The sequence below is a fragment of the Pelmatolapia mariae genome, linkage group LG3_W (genome assembly GCF_036321145.2).
Source record: "Pelmatolapia mariae isolate MD_Pm_ZW linkage group LG3_W, Pm_UMD_F_2, whole genome shotgun sequence".
Taxonomy (NCBI): Eukaryota; Metazoa; Chordata; class Actinopteri; order Cichliformes; family Cichlidae; genus Pelmatolapia; species Pelmatolapia mariae.
The window spans coordinates 60,952,045-60,979,074 of NC_086229.1; the positions used below are offsets into that span (position 1 = coordinate 60,952,045).

General features: G+C 42.1%; 1 protein-coding gene across 1 annotated transcript; it reads right to left on the reverse strand.

Annotated features, from left to right (window-relative positions):
* Positions 1 to 27,030, reverse strand: LOC134617593 (NACHT, LRR and PYD domains-containing protein 12-like). The gene is made up of 12 exons (XM_063462890.1): positions 26,941 to 27,030; positions 20,340 to 20,480; positions 19,936 to 20,037; positions 17,930 to 18,008; positions 17,583 to 17,769; positions 15,661 to 17,464; positions 12,460 to 12,633; positions 9,171 to 9,347; positions 6,711 to 6,884; positions 4,309 to 4,485; positions 2,692 to 2,865; positions 1 to 389 (listed from the first exon to the last, which is right to left on the reverse strand). The coding sequence occupies exons 2-12, from the start codon at positions 20,456 to 20,458 to the stop codon at positions 380 to 382; spliced, it is 3,177 nt and encodes a 1,058-aa protein (XP_063318960.1). The 5' UTR covers positions 20,459 to 20,480; positions 26,941 to 27,030; the 3' UTR covers positions 1 to 379.

Consider the following 27,030-nt stretch of genomic DNA (forward strand, 5'->3'; position numbering starts at 1 on the left):
ATTCAAAGTTGTTTGAAAGCCTTTCCAGGTGAGTTTGATCCAGGAGGATCTGAAACCAGTGTCAGACAGAGACTATGCAGAGACTGTCGAAGGACAGAGCAGTCCAGATACACTGATGATCCTCTGTAAGATCCAGGGCGACACAGGGATGATGCTGGACTCTACATTGTGTCTGACAGTGGAGCTGTTGTCAGAGAAGTTCACTCAGTTCAGTCATCTACACTTCTTCTCATTCCTTTGTCAGTCACTGCTGGATGAAGCTCTCCTCTCCACTCCACCTCCCAGTAACATGGCCCAGTCAGAGCGTCTCTACACACAGGCTGCTGTGGCTTCAACCTCTCATTCTCTTTCAGCACAGACACTGTCCTGTTTACCATCATCAGCTCCACCTGCAGAGAGAAGGAGGAAGAGCAGAGGAGATAAACGAGTGTTTCCAGAGACTCTTCATCAGGTTTCAGTCAGTGATGCAGCACATCCAGTATAAAGAGCAGCAGGGCTGAGACTGTACTAGTACTCGTTGTTTCAATTTTCTATTATTTACTCTGGATTTTTATTGAAGTGCATGAAAATGTTTTTCGCTTCTAGTTTTAGTTTGGACCTTTATCCACCCATGCATCCATTTTCTTCCGCTTATCCAGGGCTGTGTTGAGGGGGCAGCAGCCCAAACAGAGAGGCCCAGACCTCCCTCTCCCTAGCCACCTCCTCCAGCTTGTCCAGGAGAACACCAAGGCGTTCCCAGGCCAGCCAAAAGATATAATCTCTCCAGGGTGTCCTGGGTCGGCCCTGGGGCCTCCTCCCATGGGGACATGCCCAGAACACCTCACCCAGGATGCATCCTTGTCAGATGCCTGAACCACCTCACTTGTCTCCTTTCGATGTGGAGGAGCAGTGGCTCTACTCTGAGCCCCTCCTGAATGGCCGAACTTCTCACCCTATCTCTAAGGGAGAGGCCAGCCACCCTTCGAAGGAAGTCCGTTTCCGCCGCTTGTATCAGCGATCTCGTTCTTTCGGTCACTACCCAAAGCTTGTGACCATAGATGAGGGTAGGGATGTAGATTGACCAGTAAATTGAGAGCTTTGCTTTTACGCTCATCTCTCTCTTCACCACAACAGACCAGTAAAGCAGCCGCAGCAGCAGTTCTTCTGTCGATCTCGCGCTCCTGTCACTCGTGAACAAGATCTGGGGATACTTAAACTCCTCCACTTAGGGCAGAAACTCATCCCTGACCCGGAGTGGACACTCCATCTTTTTCCAGATGAGAACTATGGCCTCAGATTTGGAGATGCTGGTTCTCATTCTTTACACTCGGTTGCGAACTGTTCCAAGGCGAGCTGGAAGCCATCAGCCGATGATTCCAACAAAACCACATCATCCGCAAAAAGCAGAGATGAGATCCTGAGACCACCGAAGTGAAAGCCTTCCGCCACTTGGCTACGCCTAGAAATTTTGTCCATAAAAATTATGAACAGAATCAGTGACAAAGTAATACCCTGCTTGAGCTCATCACCCACCAGGAAGGAGTCCGACTTATTGCCGGTTATGCAGAACAAGCTCTTAAGACGGCTGTATAAGCACTGAATGGCCCATAGCAATGAGCCAGACAGACACCCCATACTCCCAGAGCAACCCCATAGGACCCCCTGAGGGACACGGTTGAATGCCTTCTCCACATGTAGACTGGTTGGGCAAACTCCCATGCACCCTCCAGTATTCTTGTGAGGATGAAGAGCTGATCCAGTGTTCCACCTTTCTTAAAGATAGGAACCACCACCCCGGTATGCCAATCCAGAGCTATGCAACATTGTAGAGGCGTGTCAACCAAAACAGCCCTACAACATCCCGAGCCTTCAGGAACTCGTTCATTCCAGTGGCTCTGCCACCAAAGAGTTGTTTAACTGCCTCAGTGACCTCGCTCCCCTTCGTACCCAGACCCTGCTTCCTCCACGGAAGACGTGCCAGTGGGATTAAGGAGGTCCTTGAAGTAATCCTTCCACTACCCGACAATTTTCTCAGTCGAAGTAAGTACTATACACAGGGCAGGTAGAACACCGCTTGACGGTTTGTCTTTTTCAATGGCTTCTCGGAATTCCTCCCACACCAGAGTTTTTGCTTCAGCCACCACCCGCGCCACGTTCCACTTGGCCTGTTGGTACCCATCAACTGCCTCTGGAGTCCCACAGGCTAACCAAGCCTGATAGGACTCCTCCTTTAGCTTGGTGGCTCCCACCATTTGGGACTTTCATTCAATAGAATAACCTTGGACTGTCCACTCTGAGCTCTTTAGGAACCCCAACAGCCCCAGCAATCCAAATGGAATGGTTTCCAGCTGTTAACTGGAGGAATTCCATCCAAAAATCTGGTTTCACTAAATTCTTCCTTACCTACAGACTGCTTTAAACTTGGAAATGAATGCTGTTATTGGTTTGCGTGCTGCTTTGTTCAGAGAGCTGTTTGGCTGTTGACACTGTTTGATCTGAGCGTGAGCCGTTACTATGGTGACCATAAAGGTCACAAAAAGGCAGAAACAGGAAGTGTTTGTTTACAGTCCTGAAACCTGTCACCATTCTCCTCTCACGGCTTCATTGAGAAGCTGCAGCTTTACAAGAAACACTGGATCTTCGTTTCATACTGACTGTGTTTAATACAATACTGCTGACAGCACCACCTACTCACTCCAACACTCTACTTACTTCAGAGTCTCCAGTCTGCAGTCTGGACTCTCCTTAAGATCAGTCAGCTGCTTCACACCTGGAATCTGGAGGTCATTTCTCCATAGGTTCAGCTCTCTCAGATGGGAGGGGTTGGATGTCAGTGCTGCTGCCAGATAATCACAGCTGATCTCTGACAAAACACAGCCCTCCAATCTGTATGAACAATGAAATATGTAAGTTTATTAGACAAAGTGTGAGCTTGAAATCATTCAGTGTTTCACAATCTGTTCAGAATGTATAAGTTTAGAAAATGGAAACTCCAAACAGCTGAAGCCAACAGATTTGAATCTCTGTTCTGTGTCAAAGTCCTTGAATCATTTCTTCCAGTTTGTCCAACAAGACAGACTAAGTATTGGACATGTGTTGTGGCTCCATTAGGGGAGATTCTAAATGTAATGTGATGGCTCCTCTGGGTCTGTCAGGTCACAGGACTGAAGAGAGCTCAAACTGAGCACACAGGTGTTCCAGTCTGCACCAAAGACTCTATACTGGAACTGAGAGACTGATTTGACTGTCCACTGGCACTTTTTAAAGGCTAATTTTCTCACTTAGATCATCGATTTCTACTTAAATTTCTTTCTGGGAAAAATGGGGATTACTTTGAAAACAGTAACTATTATACCCCCATAAGCATCCTTGGATTAGTAAATCACTCAAACATGTTCTCAGGCAGAAGAAGCAGTCTTGTTATGAGGAAGATAAGAAAAAGAATGAGGCACAAAAACTTGTTTAAAGAGAGATTAAGCAGCTACAATCAGGTCTAAAAGTAAAGCAGAGGATGAGCTGAATAAAGGACACTCAAGGCTGGCTTGAAAAGGAATGAAGTCCATGGTGGGGATGCAGAACAAGGACCAAAGATGACTGTGATGCTGAATCAGCAGAAGACTTGGACTCATTTGATTCTAGCTCTGATATCATTGATTTCAATGAAGAGCTTTGTGATTTTAGCAAAGGGCTGGTAGCTCTGAGAGCCCCACTGATGAGGTGTTTGTGTGTGAATGTCTTAGTTGAATCAAAGGCCTGGTCCTGTAGCTTTGGGAGGAAAATAATTGAAGTGTGCTGTGAGGAACTGACTGGGCAATTTTCACACATTTTCCAGTCCTCCTTGGAACATCAGAAAGTTTCCAGCATATAGAAACAAAGGTTAAGTGTCCTATGGCACTCAGTGATGATGGTCCAGCGGCCCCTACACCTCCACCTCTTTTTAAAGGAACTAACTGTAAAATGAAGCTTCAAATGGAACTAAGACTTCTTCCACTAGGTGGCAGTGTCTGATGAGAAAGGATTTTTCTTCAATTCAATTTCAATTCAATTCAATTTTATTTATATAGCGCCAAATCACAACAAAAGTCGCCTCAAGGCGCTTTATATTGTACAGTAGATAGCACAATAATAAGCTTCTTCTTCTTTGAAGGTTTGAAATGTGAACATTGTTCTGCTACAGTCAATGGACTAAACCAGAGAAGAAGAAAACAGACTTTACCATGAAGATCCTCAGTGTGGATCAGTATAATATCAGCCTGATGTCTGCAGTTTAGTGTCAGCACAACTTTCACATCATATTCATCTCAGCACAACTAAAACATGCTGACTGACCTCAGAGTTTCAAGTCCACATGCTGGACTCTCCAGGAAACCACACAGATGCTTCACTCCTGAATCCTGCAGGTTGTCATTTTCACTCAGGTTGAGCTCTCTCAGATGGGAGGGGTTGGACTTCAGTGCTGCTTTCAGATTATCACAGCTGATCTCTGACAAACCACAGCTCTTCAATCTGTATAAACAATGAAAGATGTAAGTTTATTAGACAAAAGTCAGAATGTAGAAGGTTCAACATTAAAGTTGTACATTTATCATAAAACACTAAACATACATAAAAGTCGTGCTTTTCATTAAAGGAACCACATTGCTTCACTTTGAAAGGTGAAGTTGGATAGAAATTGACGTACTTGAAGTCCAACAACACCTTTTTCCAATCAAATTATTAAAGTAGACAAACTAAAAGCTTATTTCATTTTCATTCCATGATGTCATCTTCTGACCTGGACTAACAACACTGGTCTCTATGTGCAGCTGGCTGTGAGACCAGTGCTCAGGGACCGTCTACAAAGTGCAACAATCAAAGAACATCACACACAAATTTGCTTCCAGCACTTTCACAGAAACATCTACAGTCATTATTTTCACCGAACTCTGTGGGGTCCTTTATTGGAAATTCAAATGTGATTCAAATGGTCAAACAAAAGAGGGTTATGAGGAAATATGATAAAATGTTGTCTATTAGAAGGAAGTTATTGAATTATTTTACTCATAAACCAAACCAAGTGATTGACAAACATGTTGTACAAACTCAGTGCTGGACTTTAATGAGCAGGAAAAGCCTGAGGTTAAAAGGCAGCCATATTTGGATATTTTCCACAATTATCAAACCAAGTGGTTATGAAGAAACTCCATCATATTTTAGTTCAACATGTCCCAGGGTTCCTCTGGGATCACTGGAACTTGTACAACTGCAGTATTTTCGAATGATTAGAGTCTAAAGTCAGAACACGATTCACTCACTTCTACATCAACACATATTTAGACATGGTTGTGATCAAAGTAAACCAGATTATTGTTGATTATCAGAAATCCTTGTGCCCAACTCCACAATGATTTCCTATTTCTTTACTGAAAATGCAACATGTACAGCAGGTCTTGAGAAACATTAGCAGCATGAAAGGCGAGTCTCAGTTTCTTCTTCTCATTCTTCATCATTAATCACAATTTGTTTTCATTCATTTTCTCATCACATTTACTTTTTAACACTATTACAATTCAGTCACAGATTCACTCAAACACATCATCATGATTCATACAGATGTGAGGAGCACACATCTGTTAGCTGTTCTTTCTTACATGGTTAAGCTTGTACACTGATCTACAGCTGACTGACACTGAGTTATTTCCTCATTCATAAAATCCAATGCTCAGAGGAGAGAGTTCATCTGCACAAGTGCACTTTGTTACAAAAGCATAAATCACAGTTAAATATTAGTTTGCTAAACATGAAGCTTTTAAAGCCAATCAGTGATCATTATATTAGGGTGGAGACGGCTATAGCATCACAGATTTATCATCAGCTCAGGATAAAATCTATAATCTCAATCTTTGTAACTCAGACTCTGTGGACAGTGTTGCTGTCAAATTCGAAGTTTCCTGCACTGCAAACAGTTGCACACTGATTGGTGATCCATCGTTGTTTGATTAAAATCAATCGCACTGATGGACACGTGTATGTCACAGTTGGATCTTGGACATGATGATGTAAATATTTGAGTGAAGATGAGGCTGAAATGATTTTAAGACTTAAACTGAACTCATTTTCAAGGTAGCTGCTCTGGTAACGCTGTTATTGTAATTTGATTACATTTCATCATGAAATGTAATCATATTACAACTGAATCATTAGATTTCAAATCAACAAATCACAAGTAAACTTCATATTCACCAACACTCAGTGTGATGCCATCAGTAAATATTTCAGCCTCCAGCTCACCTCAAAGCATCTGACTACCTGACCAGTCACCATTACCCAGCATGCCATGCAGCTGTGTCAGTTTGTAAATGTGCAATAATTCCTGTTCAAAAAGTTTGTTTCACAGATTGTGGTGTGCCGTGACCTTTGACCCAGTCAGCTGTGGATTATTTATTATTGTGTCTGATACTTAGAACCATGAGTAAAAATGCTACACAGTTAATGAGGATCCCCCCTCTCTCTGAATTAGGAAGAGTCAGCATGTCGTGTATGTACTACGGGCCACATGTTGAGTATCACTGTTTGAAATGTGAACATTGTTTTACTACAGTCAATGGACTAAACCAGAGAAGAATAAAAGAGACTTTACCATGAAGATCCTCAGTGTGGATCAGTATAATACAGCTTTATGTCTGCAGTTTAGTTTCAGCACAACTTTCACATTATTTGCATCTCAGCAAAACTAAAACATGGTAACTGACCTCAGAGTTTCAAGTCCACATCCTGGACTCTCCAGAAAACAACACAGATGCTTCACTCCTGCATCCTGCAGGTTGTTCAAGCTCAGGTCCAGCTCTCTCAGGTGGGAGGGGTTGGACTTCAGTGCTGCTCGCAGATAATCACAGCTGATCTCTGACAAACCACAGCTCTTCAATCTGTATAAACAATGAAAGATGTAAGTTTATTAGCCAAACTGTGTGCTTGAAATCATTCAGTGTTTCATAATGTGTTGAGAGCGGAAGAACGTTCAGAATGTAGAAGTTTAGAAAATGGAAACTCCAAACAGCTGAAGCCAACAGGAAGCAGCTTCAAACAAACACAAGAGAAAAAACTCATAATTTTTCACATTAAAGTCGTACATTTCTAACAAGAGTATTTTAAAGTAGGGCTGCCACGATTAGTCGACTAGTCACGATTACGTCGACTATCAAAATCGTTGCCGACTGATTTAATAGTCGACGCGTTGTTTGAAGCTTTGTAAGATCCCAAAAGACGCAGGAATAAGTAGTAGGATTTAAGAGTGTAATAACGGACTGAAATAGAAGATGGCAGCACTGCATGTACAAGGATGCCAATTGCCGTTAAACCCGGAAGAAGAAGAAGTAACTCTGTCCCAGAATTCATAGCGCAGCCCAGGTAAGTTTCAACAATGGCGGCAGCTAGTTAGTTTTAATATTACTCTTATTATTCTTTCTGGGTCACAAAATAAACCTTTAACATATTTTCAAGTGAGAATGTAGCTGTGTAAACCTCAAATATCCGCTCAGTTTATCAAGACACCACATATTTTCAAAAGCGCTCCGACGTTTTCAGAGACGTCTGTTACCCACTAGCTCCATAGCTAGCCGGGGGCAAGGCTCACTAGAGCCCGTGAGAACACCGGACTCCGGCAAAACGTTTTAAACGTTTGATGTTTGCTCTTCTGGAAACTCTCAGTATAATTTATGGAATATGCAAAGGAATGGAGACACGCTTCAGTCTTTATGGACCTGTTTTTGTACCTGCCACAAAACAGGCAGGTACATCATTCTACATGTTTGTACATCAGCTTATGAAATCCTGTCTGCTGTTAAAGTCTTTATTTATTACTCTTCACCTGCTTCACTGTCACTGTGTGGGCAGAGCTGCCTGAGCCCCACCCACACAGACACAGCTCCTCTCTTGAGCTAAACTTCTGCTTAATCTCCGTCTCTTTTCTACATCCTCCATCTTTCTTTTTTTTTCTTCAGTGCTCTGCAGCCACGGAGGCTCTCATGGCCGTTAACACACCGATACCTGACCAGTTACCATTACCCAGCATTCCGTGTAGCAGTGTCAGTTTGTAAATGTGCAATAATTCCTGCTCCAGACTGTTTCTCTTTCATAGACTGTGGTGTGCCGTGACCTTTGCTTGTCAACTAAAGAGAGTCAGCTGTGGATTATTCATTGTTGTGTCTGATACTTAGAACCATGAGGAAGAATGCTACACAGTTAACCAGGGTCCACTCTCTTAATTAGAAAAGGTCGGCAGGCTGTGTGTGGACCGCGGGCCACATGTTGAGTATCACTGTTTGAAATGTGAACATTGTTCTGCTACAGTCAATGGACTAAACCAGAGAAGAATAAAAGAGACTTTACCACGAAGTAGGGCTGTTCGATATAACGATATATATCGGATGACGATATAAAAACGTCTATCGTTTCATTTTACGCTATCGTTTGTTTCGTGGTGTCGCAAAATAAACTGTTTACGGCAATATTTTTCATTATTTTGATGGTCACTGTAGTGGCTATATTAATTTCTTAAATTTCTCTCTTTCTCTTATATTTAATATAACCACACTACAGATGGATAAGCGCTTGTTTTTATGCGTTGTCGTTAGCAACAATGACGGTAAAACCACGGCGTGTCCGCTTGTTTATTTTCCACATAAACCTTTCACAATAAAGCTCAAGATCCTGTTGAGACTATTCAAAATAAACTGAATCACGTGAAAGATGCAGAGTATTTACGGATGAGAAGCAAAAAAGAGCCGTCAGGTGCTAAAAAATAAACCTTAGACTCAAACATTAGAACAGGCTTTTCCCCGCAGCACGCCGTGTAATAAATACTCACAAAGAAAACGGCGGCCATTCAACCTATGTCTAAAAATGTATCGTTTCCTGCATCAGTTAAAACACTCGACTCCAGGTACGCGACGCCCAGCTGGAAACACTTCACGCAAGTCGAGCTGCCCGAGATTCACAGAATTTACAGAAAATGTTACATTTTTGTAATTTATATCGTTATCGGACGATAGATGTCTTAATATCGGGATATGAGATTTTGGTCATATCGCACAGCCCTACCATGAAGATCCTCAGTGTGGATCAGTGTAATATTAGCCTGATGTCTGCAGTTTAGTTTCAGCACAACGTTTACATCATATTCATCTCAGCACAACTAAAACATGGTGACTGACCTCAGAGTTTCAAGTTCACATCCTGGACTCTCCAGAAAACAACACAGATGCTTCACTCCTGAATCCTGCAGCTTTTCATTGTCACTCAGGTTGAGCTCTCTCAGATGGGAGGGGTTGGACTTCAGTGCTGCTCGCAGATAATCACAGCTGATCTCTGACAAACCACAGCTCTTCAATCTGTATAATGAATGAAAGATGTAAGTTTATTAGACAAAGTGTGAGCTTGAAATCATTCAGTGTTTCATAATGTGTTGAGAGCGAAAGAAGGTTCAGAATGTAGAAGTTTAGAAAATGGAAACTCCAAACAGCTGAAGCCAACAGGAAGCAGCTTCAAACAAACACAGCAAGAGAAAAAACTCATAATTGTTCCACATTAAAATTGTAGATTTCTAACAAGAGTGTTTTAAAGACAGTGTTACTGATGATCATTTTCTGTTCACTAAAACTTTGGTTTTCCACATGTGAGTGCAAAGAGGGAGCCAGGAGGACGACAGGGAGATGGTACAAGACCATCAAGAACCCAGCGAGGAAAGAGCAGAAGGCTTTTGAAGTCTGTTGGATTGAACAATCAAACCAAGTGGCTCTAAAGAAACTCCATCATATTATTGTTCAACATGTACCAGTTTCCTCTGGGATCATTGGAACTTGTACCACCTCAGTATTTTCGAATGATTAGAGTCTAAAGTCAGAACACGATTCACTCACTTCTACATCAACACATATTTAGACATGGTTGTGATCAAAGTAAACCAGATTATTGTTGATTATCAGAAATCCTTGTGCCCAACTCCTCAATGATTTACCGTTTCTTTACTGAAAATGCAACATGTACAGCAGGTCTTGAGAAACATTAGCAGCATGAAAGGCGGGTCTCAGTTTCTTCTTCTCATTCTTCATCATTAATCACAATTTGTTTTCATTCATTTTCTCATCACATTTACTTTTTAACAGTATTACAGTTCAGTCACAGATTCACTCAAACACATCATCATGATTCATACAGATGTGAGGAGCACACATCTGTTAGCTGTTCTTTCTTACATGGTTAAGCTTGTACACTGATCTACAGCTGACTGACACCGAGTTATTTCCTCATTCATTAAGTCAAAGCTCAGAGGAGAGAGTTCAACTACACAACTGTACAGTGGTCCCTCGCCATATTGTGGTTCACTTTTTGCGGCCTCACTGTTTCGCACAATTTTTTTTGTGCAACTTTGCATGCTTTTTTTTCCTCAAATAAACACAGCACATTGTGTTCTGCATCCTGATTTGCTGTAGATTGTCTTTTAAGATTGTCATTTGCACAAAGTCATGTGACCATTGCTTTTTTGTGTCCTAATATGGTTGTCATTGTGCAGAAAGATATAGATAATTAGGAGCTGTATTTTCAGCTTTGCACAGACATGCTATAATTCCCCATTACAAATTTAGATTTCCCACTTCTATGACCTTAGGCAAGTTCCTGTTTTTGTAGTTTAGCGAGACGTTTACTTCTGCCGTTTCGGCATGACGCACGTTAGTTTGTTAAAGTTCACACTCTGTATGAGGGCGACTGGAGTGATTGATATCATGGCTTGTATGGTGTCAGGAAGCGACACACACACACACACACACACACACACACACACACACACACACACACACACAGGCGTATACTTTGCTCACACACACATGCCTGCTTAAAACTGTCATGTGGTTAACTGAATTGTGTGTAACCTCTGTTGCCAATAAAAGAGTGAGGCGGACGCAGAGGAGTTTGAGTTGCTTGGACAGGCGAGTGGCAGCACTGCTCTCCAACGCTCCCCTTGCAAGTAAAACTATTGGGGTGTCTGTGTGGTTGCTTTCAGTAACAGTTTCTGTTTACAGCTGAATCATTAGATTTCAAATCAAATGTAAAGTTAGGATTCATCTAATCAAAGTTCAAGCTGCTCAATGATGAGCATTGACATTATAATAAATGATGGATTTTGTATAAACTTTATTGAGTCTTTGATGATGACAGAGTGACCCACACTGATTCAAACTCTTCTTCCCTCCTGTTTTTATACCACGGTCAGCACTGGTACGTCTTTATATTCCTGCTCCTCTGGATTCACACCAAGCCTCTGCTCTTTATTTACCCGTTGCCATGGTGAATCGAAGTATCTGGCTCCATAACTCAAACTGAGCATGCTCAGAGCTGATTGACCTGACTCTGATTAGCTGATCTGGAACAGAAACCTTCTTCCTGGAACATATCTTATTATCTAATGTGAGCTGATTCTTTTTATTAACACCTTATTCTGCTCACAGAGCACTGCACTCTCAGACTGCAGGCTTACTTATGCTTCCTGGGATATTAAAAATTAGAAGTTTAAATGTGTTTCTAATAAATTGCTTTGAAAATAAATGCTTGTATGTTAAACTGTTGGGGTCAGCTCACTGTAAGAGAGGAGGAAATAACCGGAGCCAATTTCAAAGTGTGGATTATAAAACAGTCCTGTCAGCTGAACATTTTCAACTGCGTGTTCATGGTGTCACTAAATGAAAACATGAAGCTGTGATTAGCTGACACTGTAAATGCCGGCAAAGCCACTTTACTTTGCCACAATAAAAGAGGAAGTGCTAAGGTACTCTTCAAAATAAAAGCGCAGACTTCTTGTTCTGTTCTCAGTGAAACAACACGAACACGTTGCTTCAGTGTAAGTAAACACCTTTATATTAGAAAATACTCATGCAGAACTATGTATTTTATTTACCTGTCACATGCTATAACTTTGGAAAGTTTACACAATGTGGTTGAATTCGGGGGGGTTTGTATATGCATGTCATTTGTTTGTGGTGTGTAATGACTAGCTAAGAGATGCGCATGGAGGAGGTTGCATTTGTTTGTGCATCTTTATAGTTTTCACGGTGCCATATTGTTGGTGGTTTAAAGAGGAGAGAATAAGGTTACATCAGTCGAAGCTCTCTGCGTTATGAGTGGTAATTCCAAGTGGGCAGCTACAGACACTTTGAACACAGTTAGCACACACAGAGGCAGACTCTGTCTAAACCCTCAGAGCGAAAGCTGTCCACATGTTTCTGTCAGTCCAAATACTTCTTATTGCTGGAATCACTGCCTTCACACTGTTACAGTCAAAGCTGGAAATCATTCACAAGTAAACATCGTATTCACCAACACTCAGTGTGATGTCATCAGTAAATATCTCAGCCTCCGGCTCACCTGAAAGCATCTGACTACCTACCAAGTGTCAGCACAGCTTTCACATCATATTCATCTCAGCACAACTAAAACATGGTGACTGACCTCAGAGTTACAAGTCCACATCCTGGACTCTCAAGAAAACAACACAGATGCTTCACTCCTGAATCCTGCAGGTTGTTCAAGCTCAGGTCCAGCTCTCTCAGGTGGGAGGGATTGGACTTGAGTGCTGCTGCCAGATAATCACAGCCGATCTCTGACAAACCACAGTCCCACAATCTGTATAATGAATGAAAGATGTAAGTTTATTAGACAAAGTGTGTGCTTGAAATCATTCAGTGTTTCAAAATCTGTACAGAGCTGAAGAAAGTTCAGAATGTAGAAGTTTAGAAACTGGAAACGCCAAACAGCTGAAGCCAACAGGAAGCAGCTTAAAAATACACAACAGCAGCGATGATGTTGGCACAGTTTCACTTGGAGGCGAAGTCTGTTTACACACACACTGAGAAAAGAGGCTGCTACCAAGATAGTGAGCTAAGGCTGAGTGTAGTTTAAGATATGAAGTCCAGACTTTACCTTTGAACTGGACACAATTATGGCCAGAGATGAGCAGTAACGCGTTACTGTAATCCGATTACTTTTTAAAGTAACAAATAACGTAAAGGATTACTATTGCAAAAAAGTAGATTACTGTTACTTTTCTGTAAGCACGCTGCGTTACTCTTACAGTTTAGCAATACAGTTTGCGTTTGTTTGTAAGTGTCTCATAACAATGATGTAAGCGTGTGCGACCTCCGTGGCAACGACCAGCAGCGTTAAAAGCATGGAAATACTTACATTTCTTCAAATTTTATGTTGCAAAATGTGACAAAAATTAGTGTCCGCTGTACACTCTTCGTGGGAAGAAAACTTCTTTCTACTGCGAAACTTTCAATCTGATCAACCATCTAGGCAAGCCGGCACGGCAATGTGAAATCAACAAAGAAACCCCCAGATCCACCCAATGATATGACTGCTGTGGCACTGGGCAGATCTCCAATTGCTCCACTCCTGCTAAACAGGTGAAAATAGATTTAAGACCGACAGGACTAGGGATGAGTATCGTTTAGGTTTTATCCAATACCGTCCGATACCGGTTCCAGTCTCATTGGAACCTACAGGAAGCGTTTAGAGGCTGTAATTTCTGCAAAAGGTGGATCTACTAATTTTATTTTTCCATTTCTTTTTTTTTTTTGTGGTTCCCAAATTTATGCACCTGCTTGATTTTGTTTAAACAATTATTGCACACTTTCTGTAAATCCAATAAACTTCATTTCACTTCTCAAATATCACTGTGTGTCTCTTATATGATATATTTAACTGACATTTTTTATTGTCTGTCAGTGTGGCTGTGGCTACAATGTAGCTTGCCATCACCAGTGTGTGAATGTGTGTGTGAATGGGTGGATGACTGGATGTGTAAAGCGCTTTGGGGTTCTTAGGGACTAGTAAAGCGCTATACAAATACAGGCCATTTACCATTGTAACAACCAACGATTTAAACAGGAAAATAATGACTATTAACAAGGTTGCCCAAACGTTTGCATCCCACTGTATATGGTATCACTCTATCAAACAAGAAGCCATCCGCATATAACTACGACGGTGTTTGCTAGTTCACCTTACGTGCATTAATTTAATAACGTGGTTAGCGTACTCAACGTAAATTACACATGAACAACATTAAGCTACTCGCCCAGGGAAGAATGGGTGCTGCTGCCATCATCATCCGTCATCATTTCTGCTACACTGGCAGGGCTAGGGGCCAGGACTCTTCTCTTTGAGTTCTTGGGGGATCCGATAACAGGCACCACACCCGCAGTAGATGTGCTCGGTGTGAAGTCTTGCAGCAAGCTATCAAATATGGCGCATTTCTCGGTGTTTCATCAGATTTGAGGTGTTACCTCCTTTGCACAGTATCAGCTTAAAACACTTGTTGCAGGCTGCTGAATTTGCATCTTTTGCTGTGAAGTACAGCCAGACTTTTGACCGCTTCGCCTTGGGCATTTTTAATCTGTAGCTCTGCTCTAAAAGAACGTACATGCCTGGGCCCGCCTACTATCCTTGGAAAGGTAAAATGATCCAAAGTGTATGACATCTCAAGAAAAAAATAAGCACCGAAATGTGCGCTGCTTTTCGGTCTGGTTACTACCGTTTGTCAGAACTTGCACCGGATACCAATACCCATCAAAACAAGAAATTATTTTATTTTATATGCCGGAATATACAGAAAATAGGTTTAAATGTTAAACAAATTTCTCCAAGTCAAAGACTGTTGCATATAATTCAATTTGTGCTTAATGTAATGTGCATGGGGCGTGGGGTTCTGGGGGTGCTCCGACTCCGGAATGGGGCCCTGGCTGGGCCTTGGAGGCTTGGGTCCTGGTTGGTGGTCGCCGGGGTTGTGGGCGGGTGGGTGTATGGGGGATCAGCCCTGGCGCAGGGTGCTGCCAGTGCATCGAGCCACCTGAGGGGCTCTTCAACTGGTGGGGAGGCTGTTACATATTTGCAGGTCTCCTCTATCCAGGAACTCACTCTGCAGGTGGTGGAGAGATATAGAAGAGGTGGAGGAAGAACTCAGCCTGGGTGTCTATTGTCTTGTGTAGTCTGGGAGATGAGTGGATGATGGGGTGGGTGCAGTTTTCTCTGTGGTGGGGTCGGGTGGGCTGCCCCGGGCTCTGTGGGGCCAGGAGGCGCTGCTGAACTGAGAGTATGGGGGTGCCTACTGGGGTCAGCGGGGGAGCTGTACTGTCGATTTTACGTGCTGCACAATAATATTCAATATTTAGTATTTAGCCATTAAGCCATTTGGTAAAGTATATCCGTTGGTCATCTTTCTTGGCCTTTCGACAATAATTTAGAGAAGAACCAAACGGGACAGGCAGGAAAAAAACAAAGCAATGTAATGCGCATGAAATTATAAGATTAAAACTAATAAAACTATTTTTAAAATGAGACTTTTCCATTAGATTCAATTTTATACGATGGATCATGCAGAAAAAATAGAATTGGGCTGAAAGATCTCTACGCTCTCAGATTATATATCATGTTTTTAAAAAGTAACTAAGTTACATGCTTTTAAAAAGTAACTAAGTTACTAGTAACCAATTACTTTTGAAATGGGGGGGGGGGGGGATAAGAGGAGGCACTCCACTGTTTTGTTACTTTTAGAGCATCTTATACACTGTTTAGCTTGATTATTTTTAATTGTTTGTCTTTGATTTTTATAGAAACAACAAATGAAGCTATGAGCACACGTTTACTTACAGAGCTTTGTTGGAGGCTTTGACCACTGGCAGCAGCCTCAGAAGAGCCTCCTCTGAAGCAGAGTATTTCTTCAGGTCAAACACATGCAGATCTTTTTCTGATGACAGTAAGATGAAGACCAGAGCTGACCACTGAGCAGGAGACAGTTCATCTGTGGAGAGACTTCCTGAACTCAGGGACTGTTGGATCTCCCCCACTAGAGAACGATCATTCAGTTCATTCAGACAGTGGAGCAGATTGATGCTTTGCTCTGCAGACAGATTCTCACTGAGCTTCTCCTTGATGTACTGGACTGTTTCCTGATTTGTCTGTGAGTCACATCCTCTCTGTGTCAGCAGACCTCGAAGAAGAGTCTGATTGGTCCGCAGTGAAAGACCCAGGAGGAAGCGGAGGAACAAGTCCAGGTGTCCATTTGGACTCTGTAAAGTCTTGTTCACAGCACTCTGGTAGACCAATTTTAAATTGCAAAGTTTTCTAAATAATTTAAACTTCTTAGTAGTAATTTGTTGTTCTTCCAGCAAATTGAGTCCAGAGTTGATGGAGGTCAGATGGACATGAAGAGCAGCCAGAAACTCCTGAACACTCAGATGGATGAAGCAGTACACCTTGTCCTGGTACAGTCCTCTCACCTCTTTAAAGATCTGTGTGAACACTCCTGAGTACACAGAGGCTGCTCTGATATCGATGCCACACTCTGTCAGGTCTGATTCATAGAAGATCAGGTTTCCTTTCTGCAGCTGATCAAAAGCCAGTTTCCCCAGAGACTCAATCATCTTCCTGCTCTCTGGACTCCAGTGTGGATCTGTCTCAGCTCCTCCATCATACTTGCCCTTTTTCACTTTGGCCTGAACCACCAAGAAGTGGATGTACATGTCAGTCAGGGTCTTGGGCAGCTGTCCTCCCTCTCTGGTTTTCAGCACATCCTCCAGAACTGTAGCAGTGATCCAGCAGAAGACTGGGATGTGGCACATGATGTGGACACTTCGTGATGTCTTGATGTGGGAGATGATCCTGCTGGAATACTTCTTGTCTGTGAATCTCTTCCTGAAGTACTCCTCCTTCTGTGGGTCAGTGAACCCTCTGACCTCTGTCACCATGCTAACACATGCAGGAGGGATCTGATTGGCTGCTGCAGGTCGTGTGGTTATCCAGAGGCGAGCAGAGGGAAGCAGTTTCCCCCTGATGAGATTTATCAGCAGCACATCCACTGAGGTGGACTTTATAGGGTCAGTTAGGATTTTAGTTTTGTGGAAGTCCAGAGGAAGTCGACACTCATCCAGACCATCAAAGATGAACACAACCTGGAAGTCTTCAAAGCTGGAGATTCCTGCTTCTTTGGTTTCAGTAAAGAAGTGATGAACAAGTTCCACCAAGCTGAACTTTTCCTCTTTCAGCACATTCAGCTCTTTGAAAGTGAAGGGAAATATGAAGTGGATGTCCTGGTTGGCTTTGTCTTCAGCCCAGTCCAGGGTGTATTTCTGTGTTAAGACTGTTTTCCCAATGCCAGACACTCCCTTTGTCAGCACTGTTCTGATTGGTTCATCTCTTCCACGTGTGGGTTTAAAAATGTCCTCTTGACTGATTGTTGTGTCTGATTTATCTGGTTTCCTGGATGACGCTTCAATCTGTCTGACCTCATGTTCATCATTGACCTCTGCAGTCCCTCTCTCTGTGATGTAGAGCTCTGTGTAGATCTGATTCAGAAGGGTTGGGTTTCCTGCTTTAGCGATCCCCTCAAACACACACTGGAACTTCTTCTTCAGTGCAGATTTAAGTTTACGTTGACAAACTTCAGCAAGATGTTCTCAATAAATAAACAAAGAATATCACTTCATTATTTACAAATACCATATGACAACTTTTTTTGAACAAATGTTATTCATCTCTTGAGAGAGCTTAAATATTCAGAGATGTCCTCTTACTGCTCTGCAGACGGTCAGCCAACTCCTCCTGCTTCATTCTCCTCAGAAAGTCCAGTGTGATCTTCACAAATGCCTCGCTGCTGCTGTTTCTCTGGCTCTCTAAGCATTCTGGGTAATCTGGACTCAGAACCTTCTGGATCTTCTTCAGCTCATTCTTCACAAAAGTGATGATGTTGTCCTCCAGCAGCTGGAACAGAATACTTTATAAATGAGCCAATCAGACTGAAATCATGAAACCAAACATCAGATCCATGTTGGACACACTGACACTCCACTGGTCTACAAAGAGCAGCATGGAGATGACTGAACAGAATAGATGTAAAAGTAGTTGTTGTACATGTACAGACCATAAATATGGAGTCCAGGTTTGTTTGATGCTGCTGGTCAGACTGACCACTGGGAAGCTCTGAGCTCTCCTGGTCCACTCTGTGGAGGAATCATGAAGAATTAGTTCAAACCCAGGATAAAGATCCAGTAGACTTCTGTTCAAATAACTTCATCTGAATTAAGTTAGTCAAGTGAACACTCCGGATGTTATTTCATTGAAGAGTTAATCCATCTAAGCACAGGTGTGTACTGATTTACACAACACAGGTACGGTGGCTCATGACAGGCAAATTGGTGCTCAATGAACATTTAACCACCTGATCTGCATATTTCAATAATTATCCTGAGTATGCGCATTAGTATTGGACTTTGAGCTGTGTGTTGTTCCTGCTCTTCACTCTTTCTAGCAGCTTCTGTCTTGTAAAGCTTTGTCAGGTGCAATGAATCTACAACAACAGCATGAGATGTTTCTGGAGTTTGAACAATCACAGATTAGACTTTGGGACTGACCTCAAACAACTTGTTGTCATGGTGATAGTTTACATATTCATTGGCTCCCAGTCAGTGTAGTTATGTGTGTAATGGGGTGGCTGTAGCTCAGGTGGCAGAGCAGGTCAGCCACTAATCAGAAGGTCGGTGGTTCGATCCCAGGCTGCATCCTGGCTGCATGCCAAATATCCTTGGGCAAGATACTAACCCCATGTTTGCCTACTGGTGGTGGTCAGAGGGCCCGGTGGCGCCAGTGTCCGGCAGCCTCGCCTCTGTCAGTGCGCCCCAGGGCAGCTGTGGCTACAATGTAGCTTGCTATTCGCCAGTGTGTGAATGGGTGAATGACTGAATGTAGTGTAAAGCGCTTTGGGGTCCTATGGACTAGAAAAGCGCTATACAAATGCAGGCCATTTACCATTTACCATACAGAGTAAAAAGACGCTTCAGACAGATGTTCCCACCACACACACTTCTTAGACGGTAAGATTTCCATCAGTAATGGGGGACATCTAAAGGCTGACGTGTACCGTAAACCTACACATACGGATCAGTATCTAAGGTTTGACTCTCATCATCCACTGGAGCACAAACTGGGTGACATCAGGACGCTACAACACAGAGCAAACACCATCCCCACTGACACAGCGGCCAGGGAGGCAGAAGAACAGCACATCAAGAAGGCCCTGAGTAAATGTGGTCATCCCAGCTGGACTTTTGTCAAACCTGGAAGACACCTAAAGAAAGCTCCAGCCGATCCAGCAGAGAAGGACAACCGCTGCCCAAGCGAAAACCTGTAGCGATCCCGTATGTGTCAGGAGTATCGGAGCAGTTGAGACGCATTTTTTCTAAACACCGGGTCTCTGTGGCTTTTAAACCCTAAAACATGCTACGCCAAAAACTGGTCCACCCCAAGGATCGGGTCCCCCGACACAAACAGAGTAACATAGTGTACGCTGTTAAGTGCCAAAAGGATTGCCAGGATTTATACATCGGGGAAACCAAACAACCTCTGGCGAAGCGGATGGCACAACACAGAAGAGCTACCTCGTCAGGCCAGGACTCTGCAGTCTATTTACACCTACAGGCCAGTGGACACTCTTTCAATGATGAGGATGTACACATCCTGGACAGGGAGGAACGCTGGTTTGAGCGCGGAGTCAAGGAGGCCATTTACGTGAAAAGGGAAAGACCATCTCTGAATCGAGGAGGGGGCCTAAGGGTACATCTTTCACCATCTTACAATGCTGTGATTGCAGCCATTCCCCAACTCTCTGTGAATGGTACTCGTGGCAATTGATCAGTGGTTGTTGATCAATGGTCATGAGAATTTGCATATTAATAATCAAGGAACTGAACTCCCAGCCCATTGTTCCCTCAGTGGGCTGGTTTCAGTCATTATGCATATGTACTGGTTATAAGATTGGGGAAACTTACAGTGAGCTGAGATTGAAGAACTCACTCAAAAATCAGAGGATTTTAGGTCATATTTATCCAGGAAAACACAAACATGTAACGGAGCTCATCACAGTTCTCTGACCTCATTGGCCCAGGTTCATCACTGAAGTTTGGATTGTGACCTTTGGACCGGTCACTGGTCACAGACGGACGGCTCAATCCTCCAGACGGGGACCTCTGACCTCTGCAGACAAACATGTTTTATTTAATGATAAATTCTCCAATAAAGTCATTGAAGCACCTCTGATCACACAGAGTGCAGATAATGCAGCTGCTTCCTGTCAGTAACAGTCCTCTTAGATTAGAGTACAGCTTTTTACAGGAAAACTGGACAAAACTAATTTTTGTTAGAAATTCATTTTCATTTCCTCTCAGCACACAAACCAACCCAGTCATAAAATCAACCAGAATCAACAGTATAAAATAATAATGTATAATGTTAGTGCAGAACTATTTCTGTTAACTCAGTGAGTTCAGCTCTCTGACCTCAATGGTCCAGTTTCATCACTGAAGTTTGGATTGTGACCTTTGGACCGGTCACTGGTCACAGACGGACGGCTGGATCCTGCAGACTCTGCTCTGTCCTCCTCTTCCTCCATCATCATCTTCTTGTGGACTAAAGTCAGTCTGAGAGGTACACCAAAAACACTCAGTGAGTTCACATTAACAGAAGTAACTGAGTTATGGAAACCAGGTCAATATGTCTGTAGGTTCTCAGTCATCCAGGTCATGATGATCTAAAGAGCTTGGAAAGAAAAGAGACTCCTTTAAATTTCTTGAAGACGTTTCATCCAAGAAGCTTCTTCAGTTCTAAAACCAAACACTGCACAGTCCCAGATATTTAAACCCTTGAGGAAAAGAAAGAAAGATGGTCGCTGACCCACTATTGATCATATGACTTATTACAAGATCAATAGTGGGTTTTCTGATTCTCATTAGCTCTGCTTTGACAGTCACCACCATCATTAAGCAGAATATCAAACAACTGCATGTTGTGGGTCAAATGTTTGTGCATGTTGGATGTGTTTCCTCTTTGTTGCAGGGCTCGCAAAATCGCTAGCCCGACATCCCGGGGCTAGCGATTTTACCAGTCGGGCTACCAGAATCTATCCCTGCCCTGCCCGTCGGGCTATCATAGGAAGAAAAAATATATGTCAATGCTTTTGCATTCTTTCGGAAATGTAGCTGGGTAAATACGTCTTTGGCATCGGTGAACCACTGTCAATATGTGACTAGGGCTGCTCAATTAATCGAATTTTAATGTAAATTACGATCTGGGCTTTCAACGATCATTAAAAATGACTGAGCCGATTATTAGCACCTCCCTCGTGCTTTACTCTCGCGCTGCTCCGTGTGGCAAATCGAGCGCACCTCCCTGCGTTTCGAACACACGTTACAACAATTAAGAGGAGCTAACAGAGGGAAGCTCGGAAAGCTAAGCAGAAGTTATTTGGAGAGGAGAGTGACTGCCGTTGTTTGAAAAGAGAGGTAAAAAAAAACCTTCAGTGGTGTGGAAACATTATGGGTTCACTAAACATAGATGTTTACATTTTATTTTATATTGCAAACATTTGCACTGTTATCAGTATTTGCACACTATTTTATACTATTTTTAAAGCCATTATTCAATACATTGTTACTGTTATAAATATCGTCAAATAATCGAGATCTCAATTTCAGAGAAAATAATCGTGATTATCATTTTTGTCATAATCGAGCAGCCCAATATGTGACATATTGAAATCGCATTTGAATTTGCGCTTGTTTTTTGCTTTCACTTTGCAATCGTGTGAACTGTGTATAGAGAGCGACAGTACTGATTGGTGAGTGACAATAATTTGCGCACCAATTCCTCTGACATCGTCTTATCAATTGTTAGTTTACTATGCAAACATGACAAGTGAAATCTCCCGCAGGAAGCTTAAACATGTGAGAGGTTGATCGCGCAGAGAATCGCTGAGCGTTATGTGAGTGCGTGTGTAAAGGCAGCAGGATATATATTTTAGTTCTGCTGAGCCAAATAAGACCGGTCAGGGTGAAGAAGTGACAGCCAAAGAAAAGCTTACCACAAAACGGAAAAGTTATGACAAATCAGAATATAAGGCAAAAAGAAAGTGCAGCTTTATGGTTTCATGGACAAAAGAATTTCTGTGGCTGCAATATGACAAGCTAAGTAACCAGGGGTGCACATAAGTGGTCCGCAGGTGCGCTGTCAAAATAAAAAAAACGCACAAGATAAGAAGTTGCAACGCGCGTTTGCGTACATAATTTTCTGGAGGAGGACAGACATTTGTTTAGAACTCTTAAAGATGTCGAAGAAGCTCCTTTAAGCAATTACTTTGGTGTTCCTCCACCTCCAAAGAAATGTCAGATGGAGTCCGAACCACAAAAGAAGCGCGTATTCTAGGAAAAGTGGTTGCAGGAGGTGAGCTGGCTTTAAACAAATGATGAACGCACAGAGATGTGGTGCAGAATGTGCCGTGAAAATCCCACTCTAGCGGACAAAAACGGTGCCTTTTATATGGACGCAAACGCGCGTTGCAACTTCTTATCTGGTGCGTGTCTTTTATTTTGACAGCGAATGCGCACATGCGGACCACTTATGTGCACCCCTGTAAATAACATAATGTTCTGCCGGGTGTGTTGTTGGTTTCCCTCGATTTCTGAGTCGACAAGTGCCTTTGTTACTGGGACCAGTAATTTTAAGAAAGGCCCTCATTAGAACCCATGAAAAATGCAAGAAATGGATTATTGTTCAGTCTGCAAATAACATACTAAAAATCAACCTGAAAAATCTGTTTAGAACAGCCTACTATGTTGCAAAGAGTGAACTACCACTGGCAAAATTTAGCAGTCTTTGCAAACTTCAAAAAGCAAATGGCCTAGATCTTGGTTCCACTTGCCTCTAACCTGTGATTTCAGTGGAAATTTCAAATTCAGGATCTGACACAGACTGATTCCTGTTGTACAGTTCTTACAAGTTCATAGAAATTTCTGTTCAATTAGATCCAAGTATTTGAGTTGATGATCGTAATTTTTATACGTTGTAATTTGTGTTTCAACAATTTTTTGATTAATGTTTTGTTTCCATTACAATATTATACTTTAGTGCATAATATTGTAATGGAAACAAAACAGGAAACAAAACATAAAAAAATTGCTCCCTTTTTTATTCAAGCTACTTAAATTTATTTTGGGCTACCAAAAACTGAAGAGTCCCTGCCCGAAGGGCTACTAGGGATTTTGAAATTTTGCGAGCCCTGCCGTTGTTATCAGTGTTGGGTCATTACTCAAAAAAGTAATTATTACACAGAACACTTTTATTAAAGGTAATGAGTACGTTACTTAATTATATCCACAAGAAAATACTTATACCCCGCATAACATTACTTTCATGTTACTGTGTAAAATGAGCTGAAGCACTTATGACCATTTAACAATATAAAGCTACAGCCCCACACACCAACACAGATCCTGATGAGGACACACGTGATCTTTCTGAGTATTTAGGTATGAACACAAATCAAAGATGAAACCAGCAAAAATACACTTCAAAGTGATTCTACTGTAGAAACATGAACAGCCTGCAGGCTGACTGCTTATCACTAACCTGTTAAACCTGTTATACCTGTTGTATAACCTGTTCAAGTTTAGCAACAGCTCACTTTGTCACAGTGCTGGTCTGGGGTCAGCATTTACTCAGCTTTAATGTCACTCTGGGTTCTTGGTTAGCTTAGCGTTAGCATGCTGTCTGGCTAGTTAGAGCTCTGGCAGGTGTCTCGTGTGTAAATATTAATAACAAGTGACAGTAAAGGAGGTAAAGGGTAAAGTAAAGGGTTGTCCAAATTCATAGGCTGCATCCTCCTGAGGACTCGTCCTTCGCAGTCTACTTGGGCCGGGTCCTCAGAAGGTCGAATAGGCCGGAAGTAAACAGCTGTGAAACTGGATGGTCTAGCCTTCAGATTTGCATCACCAGCTGTCTCAGTGGAGTTTAATAAACTCAGCCATCTGCTCCTTGCTGTCTAAAATATAACAGGACACTGGTGTAAATTCTCTACCATTTCACACTTCTGTTTAATCAGTTTTCTGTTTGACGTTTATTCAGCTGTGTGAAAACCACCCGAGGGATTAATAAAGTTTTGTTTTATCTAATCTAATAACTTCAAACTCAGCCAAATCGATTTACTCACGAAGAACTAAAACACTAAAAATAACAAAAAATTACATTTTTAGGTTATCTAAGTGATTTATATATCATGTTTAACCTGAGTAGCGAAAGACCGCGGTGATCTGAAAATGATGTGCCGGGAGTTTGCCTTTCTCGACGGCTGTAGTGACCTTGACCTCCCGGCTAGCTATCGAGCTGGTGGGTAACAGACGTCTCCGAAAACGTTGAAGCACTTTTGCAAATATGTGATGTCTTGATAAACTGAGCAGATATTTAAAGTTTACACAGCTACATTCTCGCCTGAAAATATGTTAAAAGTTTATTTTATGACTCAAAGAGTACTATTAAAACTTAGTAGCAGCCGCCATTGTTGGAAACTGGAATTAGCTGGGCCACGCTATAAGTTCTGGGATATGTTGGGCCACGAAGGACACACCCGACCCATCCATCAAATTCAGGGAAAGGAGGACGCATTTGTCGGCTGCATTCAGAGGAGTCTACGAATTTGGACAGCCTTCGTTGCGTTGCTGTGACATAATCGGCCTACAAATGCGGCCTCAGGAGGATGCAGCCCATGAATTTGGACAAAGCCGTTGTTGCTACCCGATCCGTACCAGAAACCCGATCAGTACCACGCATGCGTAAATCCTACTTCACTTCCTCTCTTTGCCAACATTGCAACAGTTAATGGGGGTGTCCATTAGGGCTGCACGATTAATCGTTAGAAAATCGCGATCTCGATTCATACTTATGTGCGATTTCATTTCCAAATGACAACAATTTAAAAAAAAAAAAAAAACAACGGGGATTGTACCACATTTTGATCCGGGACGTAATCTGCATGAAAACAAGCGCTCCCTCTTCCTGCTCAACAAATGACAAGGGCGGAGCCTTATACCACGTGATACAGAAGCTGTGCCCTGATGCTCAAATTAGCAGGGAAAAAACAACGGAGAACACGTCAGGGATGACGAGAAAGTGACAGGAGAAAATTCGTCCCGGTCAACCACCCAAACATCAATAACGGGAACCTTATACAGCGCTTCCCTATACACGTCGAACTCCCGCAGGCACAAAGAAATTACGGAGGCTATTACTTATCACCTGACCAAAGATATATCAACACTGTGCAAAACAAGGGATTTAGGAAAATGATCAACACCCTAGACAAACGCTACACAGTGCCGTCCCGCAACTATTTTCCTATTGTTGCACTACCTGCTCTATACACGCAGTGTCGAGCAACGGTGGAGACGGAATTTCAAGCAGTACAACATTTTGCGGCAACAACAAAATGTGAGGCATTTATTGTTTTTTATGTTTAGTTATTGTTTTTATATTCAGTTTCAACTGTTACGAAGTTGATGTGCAGTTAATAAGTGCAATACATATTTATATTGGAAAAGAAAATCATGAGAGAATCGTGATCTCAATTCTAAGCAAAAAAATTGTGATTCTCATTTTATGCAAAATCGTGCAGCCCTAGTGTCCATATTCATGGGCTGCCAAGTAGACAGCGAAGGCCGGGTCCTCAGGAGGATGCAGCCCATGAATTTGAAGTTAGCGCCCAGTTAGCTCCTAGCATTTCTCGACAGCTCTGCCTCTTTTTGGAAAGCCCGGGACGTTTAAACAATGGATACCTCCATATACAAACATATTCATGCTTTTCTCCTCAACATAGAGCTTCCCCCGATTGAATAACAGCGCTGTAAAATAACAAGGATTTTTTTTATTAATCTTCTCAAACACTTTATTTTACATGTCAACAAAAAGTTATATATCAGCATAAATGGTTAAGAACAAAGCAGTCATCAAACAAAGAACATTAGAAGAACAGTATAGGTCAGGAATACCATAAAGCAGCATACAAGTACAGTAAGGTGACCTATCATATAAAAGTAAAAACAAAAGTATACAAATACAATCTAGCTACATCGATTGAAAAGCTGCATCAAAAATTCAAGTAAGGTGTGAGCTTTATTTAAGTTACACTTGTCTAATGAAGCCTTCCACAGCAGGACTTCATTTTTAAAGCCAACAAAGATCGGAGTAATTTTCAAGAAGCGACATTTGAATGAAAAATTTTGCAACTATAATAAGTTGTTAATCCCTAATTCTATTTTTTCTGCTTATAGGCCAAATCTAATTCTTTGAAAGGTTAGAGAAGGGCAGTCAATATTTTTAGAGGTTAACCAGTACTGAAAATCATCTGGAACTCTCATATGAATAAAAAAAGATGCTGTAGTTTCAATATCAGTATTGCAGAAAGTGCATGCGTTCGTATTTATATGGAATTTCTTGTGAAGATAGTCATTGGACGGATATATATCATTTTCTTTTGCTTTAGGTGGAATTGGAAAAGAAAGATATTTAGTCAAAATGTCGAATCTCTAAACACATATTTTCCTTTTAGTTGAGAAGAAAAAAGTTGTTGGTGAGAATTGTCCTTAAAAATGTATTATTGTATGCCTTTCCTTTAAATTGGCGATCATCAATTATTAAGGACGATTCACAAATTATAGAGGAGGTAGAGACAAGAAGTAAACGCGAGAAAAACACTGCAGCTGAGCTGTGACGTCATCACGTACGCCGCGTCCTCTGTGGATTCAGAGTGAACTCACAAAGTACAAACTATGTACACAAACACGAACGTAGCTTAGAATGGCGGACACACTCGTCCTCTTTGGTCCAGCTGTGAGTCCGTTACCGTGAACTATGGAGCAGCAGATTTCTGCTGCTTGTGCGGGAACTAAGCTGCACACAGCTGATGTTAACCAGGAAAACATTACACACTGCCTTTAATGGAGAGACCGGAAATAAAAACACACAGTTTGTTGTGTGAAGAAATCAAATATCAGCTGAATAAACAGTAAAGTTCCTAAAGACAAACTGTTAAAGTAAGAAACAAAGCAAACTTACAGTTTCTTTACACCCACCAACAAAAGCTCAACTCCACACCTGGACACTAAACCGTAGTGATGGGTCCAGCAACACTGACGCACCGACGCT

What these genes read in the sequence shown, in the direction of transcription:
- LOC134617593 (XM_063462890.1), bottom strand. Translation starts at nt 20,458, where the DNA reads ATGATGATGGAGGAAGAGGAGGACAGAGCAGAGTCTGCAGGATCCAGC. An exon ending in GGCTGACCGTCTGCAGAGCA is followed by an intron (nt 17,465 to 17,582) that starts GTAAGAGGACAT and finishes TTATTTATTGAG; the next exon opens with AACATCTTGCTGAAGTTTGT. An exon ending in TGTGGACTTGTAACTCTGAG is followed by an intron (nt 9,348 to 12,459) that starts GTCAGTCACCAT and finishes TTCATTATACAG; the next exon opens with ATTGAAGAGCTGTGGTTTGT.